Genomic DNA, 27,554 nt, shown 5'->3' with positions numbered 1-27,554 from the left:
TGTTGGTTTGTCTGTGTGTGTCTGTCTCTGTGTGTGTGTTTGTCTGCATGTCTGTCTGTCTATGTGTCTGTCTGTGTGTCTGTTTGTCTGTCTAAGTGTCTGTCTGTCTGTCTGTCTGTTTGTTTGTCTGTCTAAGTGTCTGTCTGCCTGGCTGCCTGCCTGTCTGTGTAGCTGTGTGTGTGCGTGTGTGTGTGTCTGTCTGTGTATGTCTGTCTGTCGGTGTGTCTGTCTATTTGTTTGTCTAAGTGTCTGTCTGTGTGTGTGTGTGTCTGTCTGTCTTTCTGTGTGTCTGTCTGTCTGCCTGCCTGTCTGTGTCTGTCTGTCAGCCGGTGTGTCTGTCTGTCTGTGTAGCTGTGTTTGTCTGTCTGTCTGTCTGTGTGTGTGTTTGTTTTTTTTTCTGTCTCTGTCTGTCTGTCTGTCTATGTGTCTGTCTGTCTGCCTGCCTGTGTCTGTCTGTCAGCCGGTGTGTCTGTCTGTCTGTCTGTGTAGCTGTGTGTGTCTCTGTCGGTGTGTCTGTCTGTCTGTGTTGCTGTCTGTCTATCTGTCTGTCTGTCTGTCGGTGTTGCTGTGTGTCTGTCTGTCTATTTCACATAGAACTCAGATACATGTCTGTCTGTCTGTCTGTCATCTGTCGGTGTTGCTGTGTGTCTGTCTGTCTATTTCACATAGAACTCAGATACATGTCTGTCTGTCTGTCTGTCATCTGTCTGTCTATCTGGCACTCTGTCTGTCTGTCTGGCACTCTGTCTGTGTCTGTCTGTCTGTCTCACAGAGGACTCAGAGACACTGAGGAACCAATGGACCAAAACCCAAACCCAGGATACAGAGTGTCAGTGAAGGAGGTACAGACGGTGTGGATGAGTGTCATAGAGTCAGAGGAGACTTTATAGAAGGACAGACGTCCATCAGGACAGTCAACATACACTCCTACTCTACCAGAGGAACCACAGGGACAGGAGGTTTGTGTGAGTATGTTATTGTGTCTGAAGTAGTAAAAACCACTGTAACATTCCAGTCTCCAGGACTGATTATTTAATCCAAACACACAATCATCAGTGTATCCTTTTCTTCTGATTCCTCTGTAACTCACTGCTATATAAACATCTCCATTCCTCTCCACCTCCCAGTAACAGCGACCAGTCAGACCAGTACTACACAGAACCTGACAGACATAAAATCTGTCCTGATGATCAGGATAAAGCTCCTCCTCCTTCACACGTGTCACCATCCTGTTGTTGTCAGACAGTCTGAGGTTTCTGTTGATGGAGTTTGCGTCGAGGTGAATGTGACAGAAATCTGATGAGACACAAAGAAACAACAGTTGATCATGTGATGCTTCATTCTCTCTGTATCACTGACATGTTCATTCACTCAGAGCTTCATGAGGACACTTTGAATGAACACACACACACACTTACACTTCCTCACACCAGCTTTGATCCTCTGCTCTCCTCCATGGTCCGCCCTGCAGGAGCAAACACAGGCAGTGATTTACACACCTAAAGAGTCCAAAGTGCTGCTCAGAAACCTGATGCCATCTCCATCAAGCTCTCCATGTTTCTACTGGTTTGTCTTCAACAGCTTCACCTTCTTCATCTCCTTCAAAGTGTTCCTCTCTTCATCCTCACTGATTGGTTCCACCTCCTCTGATCTTAACTATACACTATTATATACAGTATATGTATATTTACACTATTTGGTCACCTAGGCTGAGATCCAATCAGAACTCATGTGATCATGTGATTTAACGTATTGATCACATCTAATCTGTCTGTGTTTACAAACATTAATATCATCATATATTCATAGTTTTCTGGTGTATGTTAACATGAAACAGTTTAAAATCATTAAATCAAAACTATATGTTCAATTCCATAAGGTTTTATAGATAACGCTAATAATTCTGTAATTTGTCTCATGTTTAATTAAAAAACTAATACTTTAATGAAATAACATCAAATACTAATTATTGAACGAACATAAAAAACTTAAATTGTAATATCAAATTAAGAAAATAAACTAAAATACATTTTGGTAAAGAAACTTTTTTTTAATAAAAGTTCAGCCTTTGTTTCAAAGTTAGATTTGAAATGTTTCACATAAAAATATCTCCTCCATAGACCAGTAATTATTTTATTGAAAAGTTAAACCTAAAATATATAAAAACTAAGGAATAAAAATAGGAAACACAACAATATTTCTGTTTTAGTTTGATTTTGAATATTTCATTTAAAATCACTAATGTCCTAAAAAGTCACAACTTTCACATTATTACATTATTTAATAAAAATAAACATAGACACAAAACACACATCAAACAAATGTTTTTCTGATCTTAAATCAGAAATGTCCAAATCAACATATATTAAATTAAAGCAGTTTTAATAAATTAACCAGAAATGAATTTCTCCTCTTTTTGACATGAATGAAATGAATGATTATGAAACTATATCTTGTGTGAACTGCAGTGAACTGGTAGAAAGAACATTAGATAACACACAACACAACTTGTTCACAACTGATACAGAAAGAATATAAAAATAACATTGTTTGACCTAGAAAATAAACACTTACACAACAGAATAATTACAACATATAAACATTGATTATATAATATATTATGGACACAAACACACACACACACACACACACACACACACACATATAGAGATATATATGTATGTGTTGGTGAATGAATAAGGATGATGTCATGCTGTATGTATGAGAGAAACGTGTTATGAGTGTGAGTGTGATAGTGGGCGCGTCATAGAGTGATTGATTGATGGATGATGACACTTTATGTATAACTGAGAGAAACGTGTTGTGAGTGAAAAATGTACCAGGGCGTGTCTTTGAGTGAGTGATCATGTGATAGAAAAATAGCTGTTTGCACACATATATACATACACACATACAGTACATACACAATGTAACACTCCCCAACACTTTACAGTTGTAGCTTGAATAAAAGTCATATTTTTTAGTTAAATGGTAAATGAACTAATGATCTTAATAACAGACATGGATAACATTATTTCTTATATTGAGGAATCATATATACTGTATAGACCCTGGCCCAGAATGCAGAACAGTGGCTGATGGGGGGGCTGAACTGTACATGGTACGTGGTCTATAGATTTAACTAGGACTCTTTAGAGCGATAATAAAGACATAAATACAATCACAAATCTGTTCCATTGTAATCTGTATAAATATTAGTAGAGGCATAAATTAACATAACACCTGGTTACATTTCTGTTTTGTTCTAATTACTGTTTTATTCTAATGATTTGATTTACTTTTCAGTTCTTTGGGTTATTTTCTTACTTTTTTATTCACTTACTTCTTTAATAATCTCTGTCAGTTTGAATATTATGTTACAACTGTGTAAAATATTGTCATTTTCCTCTCTTTATGTTCTAAAAATCTCACAACTAAAACCCTTATGTGTATTTATATCCTCAGATAGATAAATACATATGTAGACATGGATAGAATTAGATAGAAATTATAACTTGAAATATTTAAAAAAATCATAATCAATTTTTTGTCATTTGTGCTTCAAAAGCTTCCATATAAATTTGATAAAGATTGATATTAATTTCTGAAAGTCATTTCCTGACTGGTCGCTGTGGGCAGGCAGGACCGTGAATGTATTTTTCCTCACTAATAAATAAGAATCAATCAATCAATCAGAAAGAGAAGTGATATTAAAATAAAATACACACACACTACATAGCAATCATAGACTCACCTCACTATGTGGTTGTATGTAATAAAGAAATTATAAAATCTGTATTGAATAAATCTTACAACACCTTTTGTAATCATGTGATGTTTCATAAGATTGATTTTGATGATCATGTATTCCAGTTATTGTTTGTACAGATAAATATAAGTGACTAATTTCAAGTTTACTAAGTATATTCAGTTTAAACACAAATCATGTTTGTATTCTGTTCTGTTCTACTTATAACTTTTTTCTTATATTAAAACATTGTCTAACAGTAAATCCAAATAAATGTAATAAAGTTAAATAAAAGTTTTTGTCCCACTCTAACAATGGTAAACAAAATAGGAATACAACTTAAAATAAATTAACGAGCTTACATTAAGTAACCTGATATTATAATTTCTAAAAAAAAAACGTTAATATAACATAATAAAACATAGTCTGAATTAAATATTTTGTCGTATTCATAATTTTATATAGTCACACTGTTAAACAGTGTGAAGAGAGGGAATGTTAGAATGGATTATTATTCATGGTTTCTTTTTATGTGTAATACTATAATTATATTATTATTATACTTTATACTCAATAAATCTATTCATAAAATCTATTCAGATCAACTTGTTAGCTGTCATTTTCAAAACAAGGACAAACAGTTTCAGAACATCTGATTTCAACTTAATCTAAATCTAAAAACATCACAACCATGTACGTAAATGAAGAGACAAATCAGATATAAACAAGACAATCAGATTAACACTAAAATGTTAGTTTGACCCAAAATGCACAAAGTCTAAATCATTAACAAAAAGGAATAATTATATTTTAAAATGAATCTTAATACACATTAAACAACTCATGTTCTATACACCTAAATAAATCACATGAGAGCAGGGAGTGAGCAGACCCTGAGGACCACAGCTGTGTTTTAGATGAGTGTCTGTTCTTCTATTGACTTGTTATGACTTGTTGATTCATTTTCTGTTCATCTCTAATACATTGATTGATTGATTGATTCAGCAAAACCTCTGACTATGTCTCTCTGTATGAAATCTCAGGTACTGAACACCAGAGTTAGCTCGAAAACTCTAACAATTGTTTAACAATGATATTTGTAACATAAGTCTACAGTTTGAAATAAAATTAAAATGTTTTAAAAACATACATATTTCTGTTTTAATAATTGTATGAGTGGGTCAAGTTAAACATTTTATTATTTTATTTTATATTATGCATTGTTGGAACGTCAGTGCTAAATAAATAAATTCATATTTTAAAGGCAGGGTAGGTGTTTTCTAAAGCTAGCATGATTTTGAATGTAGCTTACCCCCCTCCCCTCTGTGCTCTCTCACTCACATGCATTAGCACTGCTGCTGCAGAAGTGGATCTAAGCTCATTGTTTGTATTGTGTAGAAACTATGTCGTCTCATTCAGCAGTAAGTAAACACTAAACTTTATCATTATATACTGTATGTTAAACGTGACTAAAAACTCTGTTTTAAGTCTGTCACCAATGACGCACTTTGAGTGTGGGCTCGTGCACACGAGGGGTGGAGAACGAGCAGGGAGACAGAAAGACGTGATTGGTTTATAAATAAAAAAAAAACTTCCTTTTTCATTGGTCAAAGTTTTTACAGGTTTACAGCTGCTACACATGATGGATTTTCTTTGTTCCTTTTTCAGAGCACATAATCTTAATTTCCCCTAACCAACCTTTAATTAATTGATTATTTGAAACATTGGTAATAATTTATACAATTACAATGTTTTAATTTTAGTGGTTAGTAACATTCAGAGCTGGAAATGTTTATTTTGGTCATTTACATTTCAATTCATCTCTAATTTTTTGACTTGATAACTTGTGTCAGAGCAATAATTAAAATATAATTTCATAAGATATATTTATGTTTCTGTATGAACACAATCATCACTGATTGGTTCCACCTCCTCTGATCTTCTCTCTCATTCCTTCATCAGCTCCTCATAGTTCTCCATCAGCCTCTCCTCACTCCTCACTACCTTCTTATCTCTGTCCTTCATCCCTCTAACCTGTCCCAGTCCTCCTCCTTTAGTGTCCCACCTCTCACACCTTCATCACATTCCTCTGATACAGCTCTCTGTCACACATGTGATGGGGATTGATGTGAACATGTGATGAGCTGCTGTGATGTGTCTCACCTCAGAGTGTTCAGTGTCTGAGAGAACAGCTTCACTGCTGAGTCTCCTGGATGGTTGTAGCTCAGGTCCAGCTCTCTCACACTGGAGGAGTTGGAGCTCAAAGCTGCTGCCAGAGAAGCCCCGCCCACCTCTGTGATGACACAACCTGACAGACTGGAATCAGAATAACATCCACAACTCAGGAAACAAGTGAGGAGACAAGGAACAGGACGATGTTGATAGAACATGTGATCCACTTACCTGAGAGAGTCCAGTTTACAGTGAGGACTCTTCAGTCCTTCACACAGCAGCTTCACTCCTGAATCCTGCAGATCATTGTTACTCAGGTCCAGATGTTTCACACTGGAGGACTGAGAGCTGAGGACTGAGGACAGAGCTGCACAGCTTCTCTCTGAGAGACCACAGGAACTCAACCTGATGAAGAATCAGAGAAACCTTACAGATGTTTGTCTGTGACAGAATTAAAGACATGTTCTAAAGTCACATACTTAACTTTCTTGGAGGCTTTGATCACTGGGAGCAGCTTCAGAAAAGCTTCCTCTGAAGGAGAGAATCTTTTTAGGTCAAAGACATCCAGATGTTCTTGTGATGACAGTAATATGAAGACCAGAGCTGACAACTGAGCAGGAGACAGTTTCTCTGTGGAGAGACGTCCTGATTTCATGTACTGTTGGATCTCCTCCAGCAGAGAGTGATCATTCATTTCATTCAGACAGTGGAACAGGTTGATGCTTCTCTCTGTGGAAAAACCCTCACTCAGCTTCTTCTTGATGTATTTAACTGTTTTCTGATTGTTCTCTGAGTCACTTCCTGTCTGTGTCAGCAGGCCTTGTAGGAGCCTCTGATTGGTCGGCAGTGAAAGACCCAGCAGGAAGCGGAGGAACAAGTCCAAGTGTCCATTTGGACTCCGTAAGGCCTCGTTCACAGCACTCTGATGGAGAAGGTTAAAGTCAGGCTGACCTCCACTATGGGGAAGGTTCAGTGATTTATGTTCCAGCAGGTTGACTTTAGAGCTGATGAAGGTCTGATGGACATGAAGAGCAGCCAGAAACTCCTGAAGGCTCAGGTGGATGAAGGTGAACACCTTGTCCTGGTACAGGCTGCTTTCCTCTATGAAGTCCTGTGTGAACACTCCTGAGCACACTGAGGCTGCTCTGAGGTCCATGCCACACTCTGTCAGGTCACTCTCATAGAAGATCAGCTTTCCTTTCTGCAGCTGCTCAAAAGCCAGTTTTCCCAGAGACTCCATCATCTCCCTGCTCTGTGGACTCCAGTGTTGATCTGTGGCAGCTCCTCCATCAAACTTCACCATCTTGACTTTGTTCTGAAGGACCACATAGTGGCTGTAGATCTGAGTCAGAGTCCTGGGCAGCTCTCCCTCCTCTCTGCTCTTCAACATGTCCTCCAGAACTGTAGCAGTGATCCAGCAGAAGAGCGGGATGTGGCACATGATGTGGAGGCTGCGACACGTCCTGATGTGGGACATGATCCTACTGACCTGCTCCTCATCTGTGGACTTCCTCCTGAAGTACTCTTCCTTCTGAGGGTCCGTAAACCCTCTGACCTCTGTCACCATGTCCACACACTCAGGAGGGATCTGATTGGCTGCTGCAGGCCGTGTGGTTATCCAGAGGCGAGCTGATGGAAGCAGTTCTCCTCTGATGAGGTTTATCAGCAGAACCTCCACTGAGGTGGACTCTGAAACATCAGTCAGGGTCTGAGTGCTGAGGAAGTCCAGAGGGAGCCGACACTCATCCAGACCATCCAAGATGAACAAAACCAGAAAGTCCTGGAAGCTGCAGATTCCTGCTTCTTTGCTTCCAGAGAAAAAGTGATCAACAAGTCCCACCAAGCTGAAGCTCCTCCCCCTCAGCATGTTCAGCTCTCTGAAGGTCAGTGGGAATGTGTAGTGGACCTCCTGCTGGGCTTTGTCTTCAGCCCAGTCTACAGTGAACTTGTGTGTTAAGAGTGTCTTCCCAATGCCAGCCACGCCCTTTGTCATCACTGTCCTGATTGGTCGAGGTCTTCCAGGAGGGGCTTTAAAGAGCTCTTCTAGTGTGATGGCTCTTTCTGCTGTGTCTGATCTCCTGGATGCTGTTTCTATCTGTATGACCTCATGTTCCTGGTTGACCTCTCCACCCCCTCCTTCTGTGATGTAGAGCTCTGTGTAGATCTCCTTCAGGAGGGTTGGACTTCCTGCTTTAGCCACGCCCTCAGACACATACTGGAACTTTTTCTTCAGCTTGGACTTCAGCTCACGTTTGTATTGAGGAGCCTTTGTTCCTGAATGAAAACAAACTTAATGTTAGAGTGGAGAAGTCAGAGCAGGTTTGAACATTGGAGATCAAAGTGTGTGATGTTCTCAGTCTGGATGGTTCCTCAGATTAAATGTGACTGATTGAATCATGCTTTGAAAAAGAAAAGCCAGCTTTGTGTCCTTCATGTGATGTTCCTCACAGTGAAGATGTTCACATGCTCTTACTGCTCTGCAGACGCTCAGCCAACTCCTCCTGCTTCATCCTCTTCAGGAAATACAGTGTGATGTTCAGAAAGGCCTCCCTGCTCCTCCTCTGCTCCTCATCTTCACCCTCCATCTGACTCTCTGAGCACTCTGGATCATCTCCATCCACAATCTTCTGCATGTGTTTGAGTTCAGCCTTAACAAAGCTGATAATGTTGTCCTCCAGCAGCTGGAACACAAACAAATTAAAGGTGATGAGTGAAGGTCGGTTCCAATCATCTTTGTGTGTGTGTGTGTGTGTGTGTGTGTGTGTGTGTGTGTGTGTGTGTGTGTGTGTGTGTGTGTGTGTGTGTGTGTGTGTGTGTGTGTGTGTGTGTGTGTGTGTGTGTACAGTGGTTTGATCACAGGCTGACACAGGTTTAGTGTCTTTGTAGACATACACACCGTAAAGATGGAGTCAGGCTCAGCTCCAGAGGAACCATCCACACCCTCCAAGCTGCTGTGGAGAAGACACAGACACTCAGACATGCTGAGGAGCAGCTGGAGGAAAGCACAGGAAGCTATGCTAACATCATGTGAACATCAGTAACAGTGGGTGATGTCCTGCAGAGCCTCAGTGCAGTGAGTGTGGAGCAGCCTTTGGAGCTCAGCTCACGTGTGGAACATCTCAGCATGTTTCCACTGAACAGGAGAACAAGTCTGTTGGACTGAGGCTTTATTTGTCTTCAATCCTTCATCAATCTGAAGATCACACAGTGTCTAAGACTCACCTACACACTGGAGACCATTCCTACAAAGCCTTTTCTCTTTCACTTTCCACTGTTTGCTGAGATTTACATCAGCACCACTTCAAATAACAAACATAGTCCATCAAAAAAAAAATTATTTTTTTTATTGGGGGCGCTTACCACTCTCAATGAGCCACTTTTCATTCTGGATTTTTAACACACCACACTAAATAGGACAAACATTTAAAACACAATATAAATACAAAAATAATAAATAATTATGAAAACACCATACACATACAAAACTAATTAACTAGGGCTCCTGTGGTGAGGGCGGTCCAGGTGAACCAATTTCTTCTAAAGCTGGCGGTCCCGTACCAGCAGATCTGCATCCTCCACAACAAGTCTGTGTTGTCTGAGATCGCCTGCTATGATATTGACCCATTGTGGGCGGGGCTTGCCTCCTGGTTGTCTCCAACCTGCTGCCCTTGGGTCAAACTGGAGAATGGCTTTCGTCAGATGGCCAAACCAGCATGTGTGTCACTGTGCAGCCAAGCAAGATGCTCTAGGCTGACATGTGTGGGCTCTTAGCACTTCATTGGAATAAAAATAAACAAATAAATACTTGAAATTGTTTAAACTGTGAACCCTGATTCTATAATCTATGAAAGTTTAACTTTTTGAATGAAATTATGGAAATTAAACAACTTTTCCATGATATTCAATTTTTTTTTCAATAAAGGGTCTGTATAAGAGGGTGTGCACACTTTAACAACCTCATTCTCTCAGTTTTTTTTAATTTTAACTTCATCTCCCTGAAACATTTCAGTTTGTTTTTTCAATTGCATTGTGCAGGTTATAGGTCACATTAAAGGTGGAAAATACTGTGAAATTATTTATTTATATTGTCCCTCCTCTGCTTACTCTCCATAATCGTTTTGAAGCCCTCTCATACGAAAATGGAGACAAACTCAGTCCAACTGAGCCGACTGAAACAACCACCAGGAAAACGTCTCCACCACTACAGGGACTGAATCCCATCAGTCCAAATCCTCCATAGCCCGTCTAAAACTTCTCAGAGCAGCAGTACAGAGACACTCTGGTTCCACGTACAGCCCTACAGACATCAACAAACACTGCTTCCACGCCGGCCAACCCGGACAATGGAGGGTCCCCAGCAGCCATCAGTGACCCTCTCACCATCAGACGTTCCTGGTCAGTGTAACAGGTTCACACACATTCCTAGTCACCCATTATTGGTGATTTAATAACTAGGAACACCAGATTATTTAATGTCATCACACACTGTATTCCAGGTGCTACAGTTCACACTATCTGAGACAAACTGAACCAAATGTTACCCACGCTGCCACCAACTGTTACTAAAATAGTGTTACATGTAGAAACAAACAACGTGAATAGATGTGAACCATGAGTGAGTTTAACCTTCTCTTTAATGTTTTAAAGACGTGTGAAATCAGTGTTTATCTCTGGTCCTCTTCCGACACTAAATAAATACATAAATAACCAAAGAACAAACAGTACATGGATTGGTGTCGTATGTGTTTGTTCTGTCTTTGACTTCCTCTTCTTCTGTGTTGTTTGAGGTGGTTTGGTTATAAACGCATTTTATTCACAAGTGATATGTTATAAGTTATATTATATGTTATATGACATAGGTATAAAAATATATGCCTCCAATTGGAGGGTCAGTCACTTGGTACCAGTGACAACTGCTGGTTTCTAGTGGTATTGCAGTCGTTACAAGTTAAAAGTTGGCTATTTTCCAAATGTGTTCGAAAAGTCACATGTACAGAGACAGCCAATAGAATGTCCTGGTTTGATGACACACACATAAAGATGTGATTACAGACACACAGAATGAATTACACACAGACAACTATGTTTATAAATCCTAATTCTACACACAGATTGTGTTACACACACACACACACACACACACATAGTTTTGTTACAATAATGGCCCCATACTGTGAAACTACAGATAGAACACAGAGTTTATGAGTGTTCATCAATGTCAAACCTCATGTGTTCTGTTTGCTCTAATTAATAAAAGTTATTAATATAATAATATAGTACATGGTGTGAGTAAATGGTGTAACAGGTTATAAACACAGCGTTGACAGGACAAGCTGAAAAGAACACTTGGAATGTGCTGACATGGCTTATCGTCAACTATTGGAGGATTTGGAGAGCTGTGCTCTCTGCAGGAGAACGTCTAAAGACGGAGCTGATCTGTGGCTCCTCCCCCAGAATATAGTGACTGATTAATGCTGTGATTGTAAATGTTGGAGTGACAGACAACGTGCACTAAAGCCATCCCAGTGCACATCCAGCTGCTGTCTGAGCCTCCATTGGTGAGTGTTACAATGATTAGAAATTGATCAACCTCTGATGATTTATTACAACATCTCTATGGGTCATAGAGGGATACGGTTACGTACTGAAGCTGGGGCTAATGACCCCCCTAACCAACCTGAGGTCATTGGCTCCCAGAAAGGCTGATCAGTCACAGAGCAGAGCAGGAGGAACTAAACCCATCAACACTATCACATTATCAGGAGGTGATCAGTTCTACACCTCCATCACTGATCACCTGCACCTGGAGCGTTTGCAGTGTTGAACGTGACATCCAACAGCATCCAACAGCACCGCTGCTACCAATCTTCATTTGAATTTAATGTTTAGTGCTGAGTTCAACAAACTATTCATCAAACACTCAAAAGTCTCATAAATTACATATAATTTAACTCTAATCTAACCCTAACTCTAAGAATAAACTACACTGAGAAAATGTATTATTGTTGTAATCTGTCCTCAGATCTGTTCAATTCAATGATCTGAATAGAAAGGACAGAAAAAAACCTTACAGTAGTATTTGTAAAATTCTGTTTACAATATTTTGTGGAAAAAAAGTAACATTTCCAGGGTTCTCTCCAGTGCTGTTGAGCGTAGGGACCCCCAACGTTGTAGTTTAGCTCCCCTACGGAGCGATGGTGCCCACTACGTTCAGTTTTCAGCAACGTTGTAATAATTGTTGTACACTTTTGTTGTTTTGTCATTTTATAGTAATTTATATAAAATTAAGATCTTGAAATAAATCAAATGGTAAAACTTTAGTTTAGGGAACACCTATTAACCATTAAATAGTTGCTAATTAGCATTCCAATTAGTAACATATTGACTCTTAATTAGTCATTATTAAATACTTACTAATGCCTTATTCTGCATGGCCTTAATATACAACCAGTAAGCCATTAACTAAGAGTTTTCCCTCAATAAACTCATAATTATTACTTATTAGTAGTAAGTAAGGAAGTTGTTGTATATGAATTATGATCTCAACATGCTACCATGTTTGGACTGTGAGACTGCCATTAAGTGTATAATAAGGCATTAATAAGAATAAGGCATTATAAGTACTTAAAAAGTACTTAATATGACTAATTAAGAACCAATATGTTACTAATGCTAATAAGCAACTAATTAATGGTTAATAGGTGTTCCCTAATCTAAAGTGTTACCAAAACTATTATATTTTTTCATTCATAACATAACGTACCTTGTTTTTAAGCACAGCTTTACTGATAACCTGATAAACCATTTGTTGGTAACTTTAACCACCAACATGAGTAGTTTTTACTGCTTGTTTGGTCACATGCTGAGACTCTAACACACCCTCATTACTTCACTGGATAAAATATGTAGAACCAGTCCAACCTGAAGCTGCTCCCACACACACACACACACACACACACACACACACACACACACACACACACACACACACACACACACACACACACACACACACACACACACACACACACACACACACACACACACACAGAAGTTTAACATCACACTGACTGGATGAGAATTAGTGCTACACACTGTGATGCCAACGCTAAATGCTACACACTGTGATGCTAACGCTAAATGCTACACACTGTGATGCTAACGTTAAATGCTACATGCTGTGATGCTAACGCTAAATTTTACACACTGTGATGCTAACGTTAAATGCTACACACTGTGATGCTAATGCTAAATGCTTCACGCTGTGATGCTAAATGCTCTACTAAACCATTTTAAATTGGTTTAGTTGGTAAACATTATTTTTAATGTTTACCAACCAAGCTAGTTTAGCTTTTTTTTCTCTCAATTTCAGATTCTTTGTTATTTAATTTTACATTGTTAAATGCACTGACTGTAATTCATATATGTATCGGATCGGTATCGGCCAATAGGAAACACCAGATATTGGTATCGGAGGTGAAAAAAGCAGATTGGTGCATACAGTGTGGCACCAGTATGTGGACAAAAATGGAGGACAAAGCCACCTTTGGACTTTCACCTAACGAAACACAAGGCACTCAGGCCTGTATGTTAACATGGTCCCTTTTCAAAAATGACTTTATTACAAAAACCATTAAAAACTGCATTCATACAAAAAGGGAAGAACATGAACGGAGTATAAAATGATCAGTGCTAAGGCTAACCATGAAGAAGAGGAGATAATGCTGAGGATCCCAGGGAAAAGAAAACAACACATTCACTACTAAACAATGAAAAGTAGAATATTGTGGAGCCGAAGAAAGGGAGTCGGAGGTGGAGTATTCAGCATGGAACTCCAATCTTTATTTGCCATTAACGCGGATCTTATTCACCACACTAACACACAGGGGTGAGCCAAGTGTAACACCAAAAATACCTCCCCGTGGAAACACCTTTTACAATACCATAAGTTCCCCCCCGGAACTCCTCAGTTACTGGGTGGATTATGAACCAGAAAACATGAGCACCACATGAGCCCCCCCAGAATTCACCCATACACAAAATCACTGTGACGAGGAGGCACAAGAAGCCGGCCTCTACGACTCCGCGCACCGAAGGAGAGGGGAAGAGACGCCGGCGAGTCCAACTCAGCAGCCACAGGGCTGCGGGGGGGCGCGTCAGGGAATACTGCTGGGCGATCAGACGAACGAGACACCGGGGGGGCTGCGCCAACTCCACCGGAAGGCTTAGGTCCAGGTGAGCAGGCTTAACGCGGTCCACCGAAACACGCTCCGGTCTGCCACCTATATCCACCACCAAATGCTTAACCCCGTGATCCAGTACCCGGAAGGGGCCGTTGTACGGGGGCTGAAACGGAGTACGATGCGCGTCATGTCGAATGAACACATGACTCGCCGAACGCAGCTCCACCGGGACCCTAGACACAGGCGTGCAGTGCTGAGAAGTAGGCACCGGGGCGAAAGTCTTAGCAAAACCCTGCAGAGAGGCACGTTGGACCGACGCCGACCAGGGAGCGGTAGCGTTAGGCAAGAAATCCCCCGGAACCCGCAACGGCTGCCCGTACACCAACTCAGCCGACGAGGACTGGAGATCTTCCTTGTGCGCGGTCCTGAGGCCCAGCATGACCCACGGAAGCCTATCAACCCACCCACAGTCCGTGAGGGAGGCCCGGAGAGCAGCTTTTACGGCGCGATGAAACCTTTCGCAGAGGCCGTTGGCCTGGGGGTGATACGCGGTGGTACGATGGAGCTTGACACCCAAACTATCCGCCACCGCATTCCATAGTTCGGAAGTGAACTGCGAACCGCGGTCAGAGGAAATGTCAGCCGGGGTGCCAAACCGAGCTACCCACGTCCCGATAAACGCCCGGGCTACCTCAACTGCTGACGTCGCCGCCAGCGGGACAGCCTCAGGCCAGCGGGTGGTCCTGTCCACCATCATGAGTAGGTAGGTGAAACCATGTGACGAGGGCAGGGGACCCACCAAATCTATGTTAACATGATCGAACTGCCGCTCCGGGACCGAGAAATGCGCTAAAGGAGCCTTCATGTGCCGGTGCACTTTAGCCCGCTGGCAAGCTACACACTCGTCCGCCCAGGACCTCACATCTTTTTTAAGACCCTGCCAAACGAACTTAGCCGCCACCAAACGCACGGACGCTTTCCTGCCTGGGTGCGAGAGGTTGTGGACCGCCTCGAACACCGAACGCCTCCAATCGGTGGGAACAACCGGCCGCGGCTTACCGGTGGACGTGTCACACAGGAGCACCGTGCCCGCGTCGCCGAAGGGTACCTCCGCCAGGTGTAGCCCGGAGCCTGAGTCTTTACGGGCCAACACACTGGAGTCAGAGATCTGGTCTTTCGCCATGTGGACGTAATCGAGCCCCAACTGAACCGTCCCTAGCATGACCCTGGAGAGGCAGTCTGCTACAACGTTCGACTTGCCAGCAACGTGACGTACGTCGGTGGTAAACTCCGAGATGTACGCCAGCTGCCGCTGCTGGCGTGCGGACCACGGCTCCGCCACCTTGGACATAGCGAAAGTCAGGGGTTTGTGATCCACGAACGCTGTAAACTCCCGACCCTCAAGCAAAAAACGGAAGTGCCGTACCGCGAGCCAAAGCGCGAGGAGCTCCCTGTCAAACGCGCTGTACTTGCGTTCCCTGGCAGTCAGTTGTCTGCTAAAGAAGGCAAGCGGTTGCCAGGCGCCCCCCACCCACTGCTCGTGAACGGCGCCGACTGCGTAGTCCGACGCGTCCGTAGTGATGGCGATCGGGGCCGACGGGGACGGGTGAGCCAACAGCGTCGCCTGTGCTAGTGCCGTCTTGACGTCTCTGAACGCTAGATCCTTTTCCTCAGTCCAGTCGATAGCCTGACCAGGGGATTTACCCTTAAGAGCTTCATACAATGGTCGCATGACGTGGGCAGCCCGCGGTATGAAGCGGTGGTAAAACGTCACCATACCGAGGAACTCTCTAAGCGACCGTGCGGACTGCGGACGTGGAAAAGCCACAACCGCCTCCACTTTCGACGCGAGGGGGACCGCCCCCTCCTCTGTGACGCGGTGCCCGAGAAAGTCCACGGCCGAGCGACCGAAAACGCACTTTGCCGGATTGACGATCAGCCCATGCTCGCTGAGCCTCGTGAAGAGGGCCCGCAGGTGGGTGAGATGTTCAGCCTCAGAGTCGCTGGCAATCAGAATGTCATCCAAGTACACGAAAATCCATGGCATGTCCCGGAGAACCGAGTCCATCAACCGTTGGAAGGATTGAGCAGCGTTCTTAAGCCCGAACGGCATGCGCAGGTACTCGAACAACCCGAAGGGGGTGATGACCGCCGTCTTGGGAATGTCCGCTGGGTGCACAGGAACCTGATGATATCCACGAACTAGGTCCACCTTAGAGAAAACCCGCTTGCCAGACAGGTGTGCCGAAAAATCCTGTATGTGGGGGACCGGGTAGCGGTCGGGCACAGTCTTGTCATTGAGGCGGCGGTAGTCCCCACATGGGCGCCAGCCGCCATTGGGTTTAGGGACGATGTGCAGAGGGGCCGCCCACGGGCTGTCAGAGCGGCGGATGATGCCCAGCTGCTCCATGTGAGCAAATTCAGCCTTCGCCGCTGCTAGTTTGACCGGATTGAGACGCCGCGCCCTGGCGTAAGTCGGTGGGCCTTCGGTTACGACATGGTGCTCCACCCCATGTCTGACTGCAGGCGCCGAGAATGTGGGCGATGTTAACTCTGGAAACTCGGCGAGTAGGCGGAGATGCACATCCTCCTCTGACAAGGAGGCTGAAAACCCGTCATAGGCAGCAACACCTCGGGAGCATGGGAGAGAGGAGAAAGTTAATGCGTCGACTAACCGGTTGTTCTTTACATCCACCAGGAGACCGTGGGCGCAGAGGAAGTCTGCCCCCAAGAGGGGAAAAGCAACGTCAGCCGCTACGAAACACCACTCGAACCTCTGTCCTCCGAAACACAGCTCGACGCTCCGCGTGCCGTAAAAGCGGATGGGGGTACCATTAGCGGACGCTAACGGCGGCCCACGACCCCCAGCCAAGATCTCTGTCCTCGATGCAGGAACGATGCTCCTCTGGGCGCCAGTGTCGCAGAGGAACTTGCGACCGGAGACAACGACTTTGATGAAGAGTAGCCTGCTGGAGCCGCTGATGTTCAGGGCCACTACTGAGCGCCAGCCCTTTCGTTTCCCCCCGGCTTGAAGCTGCATGGGGGGCGGCACTTCTTGGCTTTGTCTCCGAACTTTGCATGGTAGATGCACAGCCCCGAAATCCCATGGCGATCGGGCTCCGCTGCGGCATTAGCTGTCCGTGTAGCTCTGTTGGGGGTGGACAGGCTAAATGCCGGGGCCAGTGTGTCAGGGAAAGGCTGCTGCGTGGCCAGGAAGAAACGGTCAGCCTCTGTAGCCAGTGCACGCGGCTCTGTAATGCTGGTATTGGCTAATGCAGTCTGAACACGAGGAGGCATGTGGCGTAGGAACATTTCAATAAAAAGAAAATTGGGTTGCTCCCCTCCAAGCAGATTTAACATCCTCTCCATCAATTGTGACGGTTTGCTATCCCCCAGTCCTTGGATGGCGAACAACTGACGTGCTCTCTCTTTGAGGGACAGTTCAAAAGTCTTAATGAGATGGGCTTTGAACGTCACGTACTTGTCTTGGGCGGGAGGATTGGAGATGAAATCCACCAACCTGGAGGTAGTGGAACTTCCGAGCGCCGCCACCACATGGTAGTATCTCCTTTCGTCGTCCGTGATGCCACGGCAGGCAAAGTGAGCCTCCACGTGGGCGAACCACGCTCTAGCGTTGCACTCCCAGAACTCCGGTAATCTCACGAAACTATCGTTGTTATTCATGTTCGCTACGGTCCTGGAAACTTCTTCAGGACCTGGAACGTCGGGGTCACCAGTGTGGAGCCGAAGAAAGGGAGTCGGAGGTGGAGTATTCAGCATGGAACTCCAATCTTTATTTGCCATTAACGCGGATCTTATTCACCACACTAACACACAGGGGTGAGCCAAGTGTAACACCAAAAATACCTCCCCGTGGAAACACCCTTTACAATACCATAAGTTCCCCCCCGGAACTCCTCAGTTACTGGGTGGATTATGAACCAGAAAACATGAGCACCACAATATTTACATTTCCTGAATAAAATATAAGTGAGGATGCAGGTGCTGGCACTGTATTAGCTTAGCATTAGCATTAGCTTTAGCATTAACCTAGTGTTAGCAATTGCCTCGCATTGAAAAAGTTGATAAAAGCTGAAATGTGTTGAATATTTTATCTGAAAGTGAACAGACAGATGAACATGTTAAAGATTGAAATCAGTTGAAGAATTGATGAACAGCTGAAGTTCACTGTTAAAAGTTTAAAATGTTTAAAATGTGGATGAAAAAGTTAAAAAGTTAAAAAATTGAAAAGTTAGACATTATTTAAAACAGCATAAATTAAATTATTTGAACAGTTTGACACCAAACTTGTTGAAAATACAAGAGTAGTTAAAGCAAGAGGGAATAATAATAATAAAAACTGCAAATGTAATAAACTATCTACTAGAAACTCTAGTAGAAGTGACAAAGCAAACACCACTAGAGAAATGAACAAACTACAATTACACCAAAACTTTAACACAATGTACACAATAAGAAATGTCAGGATTAAAGAACAATAACACACACACACACACACACACACACACACACACACACACACACACACACACACACACACACACACACACACACACACACACACACACACACACACACACACACACACAGAGGTGTGAGTGCTGAGCTCTGACGTGGTCTCACCTCTGATCTTCAGTCTGGATCTCATGTTGTTCCTTCACCGTGTCCTGATCCATCTCCACGTCATGAGATGATGAGCTGAAGATATGAGTGTGAGACAAACAGCGCTACCTGAGTATCATGGTAAAGAGTGTAAACACACATTAGAGAAGATAAAAGATGTCAAAGCTCTGAGTTTCACAACAAATATCTGGAGCTCTGAAGTTTATCAGCACACTGACTGGATGAGAGTTAATGCTATACACTGTGATGCTAACGCTAAATGCTACACGCTGTGATGATAATGCTAAATGCTACACGCTGTGATGCTAACGCTAAATGCTACATGCTGTGATGCTAACCAGGGTTGCCACTCGTCCCTTAAAACACGGAATCGTTCCAATTTTGACCTCCAAATCCTAAACATAAAATCAAATCCCAGTAGTTTATTAAATCAGTCCAACCATGATGTGTCTACTGTATCATCCTCAGGAGATGATGATGATTGTTCATATCTACAGTGATGTTTTCCTGAAGCTGTTTGACCGTGGGACACTGAAAACTCTCTAAAGTTGGACATTTTTAGGGTTAGAGCAGCTCTGATGTGTGTCGTCTCTCTACTCTCCAATAGTCCCTGAAAGCACCACACACACATATCCATACACGTACACAGGACACACCACAGAGAGCAGGGGTCCTACGTAGATCCCACCACCATGATGTGGCTGGTCTTGGCATTTCCTGTGTTTTACTTTGTGTGTAACAGTCTGACGGACATGTTTAGTGTTCTGGTCATTTATGCAAATACGGAACAAACAGCATTTTGTTTTGGCTCAGTATGGGACGCACCATTTACTGGTCAAATAAGGTACGATTCTGTATTTTAAGGGATGGGTGGCAACTCTATTCACAACTAAAAAATAAAAACTAGAATATTTGCATTTCTTGAAGAAAATGCAAGTGAGGATGCAGGTGCTGGCACTGCATTAGCTTAGCATTAGCGTTAACTTAGCATTACTATTAGCCTAGCATTAGCAATAGGCTAGAATTAGCAATAGCCTAGCATTAGCACTAACCTAACATTAGCTTAGCATTAACAAAAACATAGTGTAAACATTATCCAAGCGTTAGCATTGGATAATGGGTTGAAAAAGTTGAAAAGTTAGAAATTGCTTAAAACAGCATGAATTCATATATATGAACAGTTCTTTTCACCAGTAGGGTTTGGATTTAGAATCAGATTCAACATAAGGAACAGGAACTGGTTCCTCACGTTTAGAACCAGTTTATCACACTGTCACAACTTAAACAGTAACATTCTCAATGAGTGACTTAAAGTCACACTTATAATAATAGTACATATTTATGTCTGCCACAGATAGTAATGTGAACTGTTCAGCAGGCATTAGGCTAATGCAGTAGCATTAACATATATAATATGAATAATAATTATAACCTTTCACTATTTGGTCTTTACAACTACTTGTGGTGCATTCAATGTGCCTTTGAAAAACAGGATAGATTGAAATACAACATAAATAAATGCCCCGTGACCCTGAAAACAGGAACAAGTGGGTCAGAAAATGGATGGATGAAAAAATGGAACCATGGATTTTACTGATGCAGGCACGCAGTGACTGATGCATCTCGATTTCACCCGTCAATTGTACCGATGCATGCTGAATGGATCGATACACTTGCATTGCGCATCTTTGATTAGTATCGATTCATCTCCACATGCTTAGTTGGTTCAGATCCTTTCATGAGGTTCAATGTCGAGGCAAAGCCAGCTTTGTACTGACCCTCGTTACTGAAGCAGTCCGATTTAAAGTGATTAGCACACACATACAAGCTACCACGAACCGTAGCTAGCACGTTGTCTGTTCTTCTGTAGCTGGGACACAATATAGGCACTTATGTTGATTTGTACAACCAACAACAAAGCCATTTGCATGTGTTTAGCTCTGAGCGACAACACTGAAAAACACTACTGCTATCTCATTGCAGGACACACCAAACTCCACCTCGAGGATGAACGCCCCCCTCTCGAATGTCCGCTATCAGTGCTCAGAGGAGGTCGGCCTATGAAAAGACTCCTTTGGTGACGTCACGACAGGAGCTGAATCTGAACAGCCCGTAGGAACATCGTTTTACCAGTGGGTGGGGCTGCAGAGACCATTCAGGAATCACTTGTTTTCCTCATTCTGGGAGTTGGAAGGATCAGGGAGGACCAGTTTATAGATGTAGAGACCAAAAAAGCTCAAGGTTGTATCTGTGAAAATAGCATAGCTAGCAGCAGTAGTTAGCATAGCTAGTAGGAGCAGTTAGCATAGCCAGTAGCAGCAGTTAGCATAGCTAGTAGCAGCAGTTAGCATAGCTAGTAGCAGCAGTTAGCATAGCCAGTAGCAGCAGTTAGCATAGCCAGTAGCAGCAGTTAGCATAACTAGTAGCAGCAGTTAGCATAGCTAGTAACAGCAGTTAGCGTAGCTAGTAGTAGCAGTTAGCGTAGCTAGAAGCAGCACGTGTAGCGATGATGCTAAAGCAGGAAAACCTGCCTCCAACAGACAGGACACAGGAGGAGAAATTGGTTGGATTTTTATTTTTTTATTTTAATGTTGAAAGTTTTGTGATAAAATGATAAACTGGTGAAATCTGTACATGCAGTATGGGGATGCATTTACTCGGTCTCTGGGTCCTAGTGCCAGCCTCCAGGGAAGCCTGTTCTGTTTACCGTGTTTACCGAGGTCCGTGTGTGTTTAATAAGTCCGTGTGTGAAAGTCTGCATGTTTATGCCTTCGTCCATCCACTCTTTTTATTATATCCATGTCTTCTAAGGCTCTTATTAAATAGTCTAGCCTGGGGTTCGGGCCGCCACCATCTTAGCATATGTCGTCACCAGTGTGTGAATTTAGACTCCAATTACATTAATGTATATAATATCTTCCTTGCAATATAAACTGGCTCACAATATACCACATTTTTTATAGTTTTCACTGTATCCAGAATAATAATAATCTTTCTCAACAAGAACTGTTGATTGATTTGTCACATGACTGCTACAGGGTTTGAGTTTATTTTATTTAGTTTTACATCTACCTGTAGCTCTATGTTTTTTAGACTGATGACAACTTGTTTGTAGTGTTGTTTCAGCAACTTTCAGTTTTGCCATTACAGTTGGGACCTTTGTAAGTGAAAACTTTAGTTACATTACAGCAACCAAATTAAACTGTATCAACTCAGTGAATTAATAAAAATAACCTGTGTAAAGGCTTTTTCAAATAAAACAATTATCCTGTGAAATCTGTGACCTGTTGACCTGCACAACTCAAACAATCAGAATCAAGAATCGTTTAGAACAGGAATCAAAATTGAGAATCAGAATCGTTAAAATCCAAACGATGCCCAACCCTAGTCCAGAACCATCTCTTGGGTTTTGAACAGTGGATGAGTTTTTATTTATTTGTTTTTTAGTTTATGGGTTTTTTTTATGTTTTTGTGGTTGTTTTTTGTGTGTGAGGGGTTTCACATGTTTGAAAATGAAAAAAATGAAATATCAGTTTTACTTTATAATGTCATGTATCAACTCTGTAGGTGTGGAGATGTAAAGTCACACACACACACACACACACACACACACACACACACACACACACACACACACACACACACACACACACACACACACACACACACACACACACACCACTACACCAATGTGTGTAATATATGTTCATCACAATGAATAAATATCATCATGATCATCTTATGTTTAATATATTATATAAAATTAGGAAAAGTCATGAAATATGGAGAAAAAAAGAACAATAAATGCAAATGATCCTGAACATGTGCTAGCTTTAGAATAGGTGGGATTAATCAACACTGCTGTGTGTACGACCTCTGTCCACACGCTTCATAAATACTGATTCTTTTTGTACTGGTGCATATTCTACATTTCATTGGTCTGAACGTATTTAGAACCAGTTCTATGAACGGATCAATAAATGAGGCCCCTGGACCATCAGGAAGACAACCAGCAACCTTCTTTATGTGGACTCACTGTGGGTCAGTAGATGATCCTCCTTTGAAGTAAATGGGTTTGTCCATGGACCGGTCACTTCTAAAGGACACACAGCTGGGTCCAGGTATGAGCTTCTTCCTGGTCCTTGAACACGAACACACGCACAACGCACACGCACACGCACACACAGTGTAACACTGATGTACAGAGGTGTGAGTGGTGAGCTCTGACGTGGTCTCACCTCTGATCTTCAGTCTGGATCTCATGTTGTTCTTTCACCGTGTCCTGATCCATCTCCACGTCATGAGATGATGAGCTGAAGATATGAGTGTGAGACAAACAGCGCTACCTGAGTATCATGGTAAAGAGTGTAAACACACATTAGAGAAGATAAAAGATGTCAAAGCTCTGAGTTTCACAACAAATATCTGGAGCTCTGAAGTTTAACAGCACACTGACTGGATGAGAGTTAGTGATACACACTGCCACATCCTAAACATAAAATCAAATCCCAGTAGTTTATTAAATCAGTCCAACCATGATGTGTCTACTGTATCATCCTCAGGAGATGATGATGATTGTTCATATCTACAGTGTTGTTTTCCTGAAGCTGTTTGATCGTGGGACACTGAAAACTCTCTAAAGTTGGACATTTTTAGGGTTAGAGCAGCTCTGATGTGTGTCGTCTCTCTACTCTCCAACAGTCCCTGAAAGCACCACACACACACATCCATGTACACAGGACACACCACAGAGAGCAGGGGTCCTACGTAGATCCCACCACCACGATGTGGCTGGTCTTGGCATTTCCTGTGTTTTACTTTGTGTGTAACAGTCTGACGGACATGTTTAGTGTTCTGGTCATTTATGCAAATACAGAACAAACAGCATTCTGTTTTGGCTCAGTATGGGACGCACCATTTAATGGTCAAATAAGGTACGATTCTGTATTTTGAGGGATGGGTGGAAACTCTATTCACAACTAAAAAATAAAAACTAGAATATTGGCATTTCTTGAAGAAAATGCAAGTGAGGATGCAGGTGCTGGCACTGCATTAGCTTAGCATTAGCGTTAACTTAGCATTACTATTAGCCTCGCATTAGCAATAGGCTAGAATTATCAATAGCCTAGCATTAGTACTAACCTAACATTAGCTTAGCATTAACAAAAACATAGTGTAAACATTATCCAAGCGTTAGCATTGGATAATGGGTTGAAAAAGTTGAAAAGTTAGAAATTGCTTAAAATAGCATGAATTCATATATATGAACAGTTCTTTTCACCAGTAGGGTTTGGATTTAGAACCATATTCAACATAAGGAACAGGAACTGGTTCCTCACGTTTAGAACCAGTTTATCACACAGTCACAACTTAAACAGTAAACAGTGACATTCTCAATGAGTGACTTAAAGTCACACTTATAATAATAGTACATATTTCTGTCTGCCACAGATAGTAATGTGAACTGTTCAGCAGGCATTAGGCTAATGCAGTAGCATTAACATATATAATATGAATAATAATTATAACCTTTCACTATTTGGTCTTTACAACTACTTGTGGTGCATTCAATGTGCCTTTGAAAAACAGGATAGATTGAAATACAACATAAATAAATGCCCCGTGACCCTGAAAACAGGAACAAGTGGGTCAGAAAATGGATGGATGAAAAAATGGATGCAACCATGGATTTTACTGATGCAGGCACGCAGTGACTGATGCATCTCGATTTCACCCGTCAATTGTACCGATGCACACTGAATGGATCGATACACTTGCATTGCGCATCTTTGATTAGTATCGATTCATCTCCACATGCTTAGTTGGTTCAGATCCTTTCATGAGGTTCAATGTCGAGGCAAAGCCAGCTTTGTACTGACCCTCGTTACTGAAGCAGTCCGATTTAAAGTGATTAGCACACACATACAAGCTACCACGAACCGTAGCTAACATGTTGTCTGTTCTTCTGTAGCTGGGACAGAATATAGGCACTTATGTTGATTTGTACAACCAACAACAAAGCCATTTGCATGTGTTTAGCTCCGAGCGACAACATTGAAAAACACTACTGCTATCTCATTGCAGGACACACCAAACTCCACCTCGGGGATGAACGCCCCCCTCTCGAATGTCCCCCATCAGTGCTCAGAGGAGGTTGGCCTACGAAAATGACTCCTTTGGTGACGTCACGACAGGAGCTGAATCTGAACAGCCCGTAGGAACACTGTTTTACCAGTGGGTGGGGCTGCAGAGACCATTCAGGAATCACTTGTTTTCCTCATTCTGGGAGTTGGAAGGATCAGGGAGGACCAGTTTATAGATGTAGAGACCAAAAAAGCTCAAGGTTGTTTCTGTGGAAATAGCATAGCTAGCAGCAGCAGTTAGCATAGCTAGTAGCAGCAGTTAGCATGGCTAGTAGCAGCAGTTAGCATAGCTAGTAGCAGAAGTTAGCATAGCCAGTAACAGCAGTTAGCATAGCTAGTAGCAGCAGTTAGCATAGCCAGTAGCAGCAGTTAGCATAGCTAGTAGCAGCAGTTAACATAGCCAGTAGCAGCAGTTAGCATAGCCAGTAGCAGCAGTTAGCAAAGCTAGTAGCAGCAGTTAGCATAGCTAGTAGCAGCAGTTAGCATAGCCAGTAGCAGCAGATAGCATAGCTAGTAGCAGCAGTTAGCATAGCCAGTAGCAGCAGTTAGCGTAGCTAGTAGCATCAGTTAGCGTAGCTAGTAGTAGCAGTTAGCATAGCTAGTAGCAACAGTTAGCATAGCTAACAGCTTTAGTCAGCGTAGCTAGTAGCAGCAGTCAGCGTAGCTAGTAGTAGCAGTTAGCGTAGCTAGAAGCAGCACATATAGCGATGATGCTAAAGCAGGAAAACCTGCCTCCAACAGACAGGACACAGGAGGAGAAATTGGTTGGATATTTTTTTTTTTATTTTAATGTTGAAAGTTTTGTGATAAAATGATAAACTGGTGAAATCACAGCCTGTACATGCAGTATGGGGATGCATTTACCCCGTCTCTGGGTCCTAGTGCCAGCCTCCAGGGAAGCCTGTTCTGTTTACCGTGTTTACCGAGGTCCGTGTGTGTTTAATAAGTCCGTGTGTGAAAGTCAGCATGTTTATGCCTTCGTCCATCCACTCTTTATTATATCCATGTTTTTTAAGGCTCTTATTAAATAGTCTAGCCTGGGGTTCGGGCCGCCACCATCTTAGCATATGTCGTCACCAGTGCGTGAATTTAGACTCCAATTACATTTATGTATATAATATCTTCCTTGCAATATAAACTGGCTCACAATATACCACATTTTTTATAGTTTCCACTGTATCCAGAATAATAATAATCTTTCTCAACAAGAACTGTTGATTGATTTGTCACATGACTGCTACAGGGTTTGAGTTTATTTTATTTAGTTTTACATCTACCTGTAGCTCTATGTTTTTTAGACTGGTGACAACTTGTTTGTAGTGTTGTTTCAGCAACTTTCAGTTTTGCCATTACAGTTGGGACCTTTGTAAGTGAAAACTTTAGTTACATTACAGCAACCAAATTAAACTGTATCAACTCAGTGAATTAATAAAAATAACCTGTGTAAAGGCTTTTTCAAATAAAAACAATTATCCTGTGAAATCTGTGACCTGTTGACCTGCACAACTCAAACAATCAGAATCAAGAATCGTTTAGAACAGGAATCAAAATTGAGAATCAGAATCGTTAAAATCCAAACGATGCCCAACCCTCGTCCAGAACCATCTCTTGGGTTTTTCTTCCATTGATGGTGATAAAGTTGGCATCACACAGCCAACAAAGTGAGGGATACAGTGTCATCAGAACACTTCAACACATAGTTTACATTAACACTGCTAGTGTTCTATGTTTCTAGTCATAATGTCTTCCTCTAACAGACTGAAGGTCATTTGAAGGTCTTCAGTTAGAACATAAACAAAGCTCATTATGGTTTCTCTTTTAGTTCTGTGGCCTTGTTTCATAGAAAACATCTGTTTGTTCATTAGCTCTGATTGATTTAAGATAAATGGACATTAGTGTTTGTCTAAACTAACTAACACGTGTTCTTTCACTTTGAAAACAAAAATAAACAAAACTGAATTATTATTTTATTTTTATTTATTTTTTAGTGAAAAATAATTTTATAGTAATGTGCATGTGCATATATGCTCATAATGGATCTCAGTACGAGGTAAACTCAGTCCGTGACACAGGTGTTTATGCACGATCCTCAATCATAACTCTGTTGATCACTCTATCAAAGTCACTGATCCTCTTTCCTTTTTCTGCTGACTCATTACATCCATGCTCTCTGTCAGTTTCAGGGGTGTCCAAACTTGGTCCTGGAGGGTCGGGGGTCCAACGTGTTTTTAATGTGTCTGTTCTAACACAGCTGGGAGACTCATTAGCAAAACTGCTTCAGGATATCAGAAGTGTTGGATCAGGGACACATTGACATCCTGGTAGACCACGTTTAGACACCCCTGGTATAGACATATGAACTACAGATACATGAGGTGTGGCCACACCCCCTCCCATTTGCACCCCCACAGCCCATCAGCCTCGAATCCCTATTTAATTATGCTTTCAAAAAAAATAAGAATCTGAATTAAAACCCAATTTGTCTGAATAATTAATATTGAATAATTAATGCATTTGATATGATTTTCCATCTTGTTTTTAATAAATGAAGCAGGTGATTAATTATAGATGTAGTTAGTGTAGTGGTCATGTTCTAAACATCTCATGTTCATCCATTCTACTTTTCTTATAAGTGATGCTGATATAAAATACATTTAATGATTT

At 42.1% G+C, this 27,554-nt stretch overlaps 1 protein-coding gene and 1 long non-coding RNA gene across 3 annotated transcripts; both read right to left on the bottom strand.

The window, feature by feature from the left end:
• Positions 1–683: 683 nt before the first annotated feature.
• LOC114458714 (protein NLRC3-like) lies at positions 684–8,446 on the bottom strand. The gene is made up of 5 exons (XM_028441118.1): positions 8,394–8,446; positions 6,400–8,194; positions 6,184–6,325; positions 1,419–1,443; positions 684–1,296 (listed from the first exon to the last, which is right to left on the bottom strand). The coding sequence occupies exons 1-5, from the start codon at positions 8,428–8,430 to the stop codon at positions 767–769; spliced, it is 2,529 nt and encodes an 842-aa protein (XP_028296919.1). The 5' UTR covers positions 8,431–8,446; the 3' UTR covers positions 684–766.
• A 10,316-nt stretch (positions 8,447–18,762) lies between these two features.
• Positions 18,763–23,166, bottom strand: LOC114458713 (uncharacterized). Of its 2 annotated transcripts, none has more exons than XR_003673115.1 (3): positions 22,986–23,166; positions 22,784–22,888; positions 18,763–18,822 (listed from the first exon to the last, which is right to left on the bottom strand). It is a non-coding gene; the product is annotated as an uncharacterized LOC114458713 (long non-coding RNA). The 2 variants fall into 2 exon arrangements; XR_003673116.1 differs by having other exon boundaries at positions 22,784–22,882; positions 22,986–23,037.
• Positions 23,167–27,554: the final 4,388 nt, after the last annotated feature.

The sequence above is a fragment of the Gouania willdenowi genome, unplaced genomic scaffold, assembly GCF_900634775.1.
Source record: "Gouania willdenowi unplaced genomic scaffold, fGouWil2.1 scaffold_166_arrow_ctg1, whole genome shotgun sequence".
NCBI lineage: Eukaryota > Metazoa > Chordata > Actinopteri > Blenniiformes > Gobiesocidae > Gouania > Gouania willdenowi.
This window is presented reverse-complemented; position numbering and strand designations above follow the sequence as displayed.

Excerpts from the sequence above, each read along its gene's own strand:
- LOC114458714 (XM_028441118.1), bottom strand. The coding sequence starts at position 8,430 with ATGAAGCAGGAGGAGTTGGCTGAGCGTCTGCAGAGCA. Across the intron at positions 8,195-8,393 it reads GGCTGAGCGTCTGCAGAGCA|GAACAAAGGCTCCTCAATAC; the intron begins GTAAGAGCATGT and ends GTTTTCATTCAG. Across the intron at positions 6,326-6,399 it reads AAAGCCTCCAAGAAAGTTAA|GTTGAGTTCCTGTGGTCTCT; the intron begins GTATGTGACTTT and ends ATTCTTCATCAG.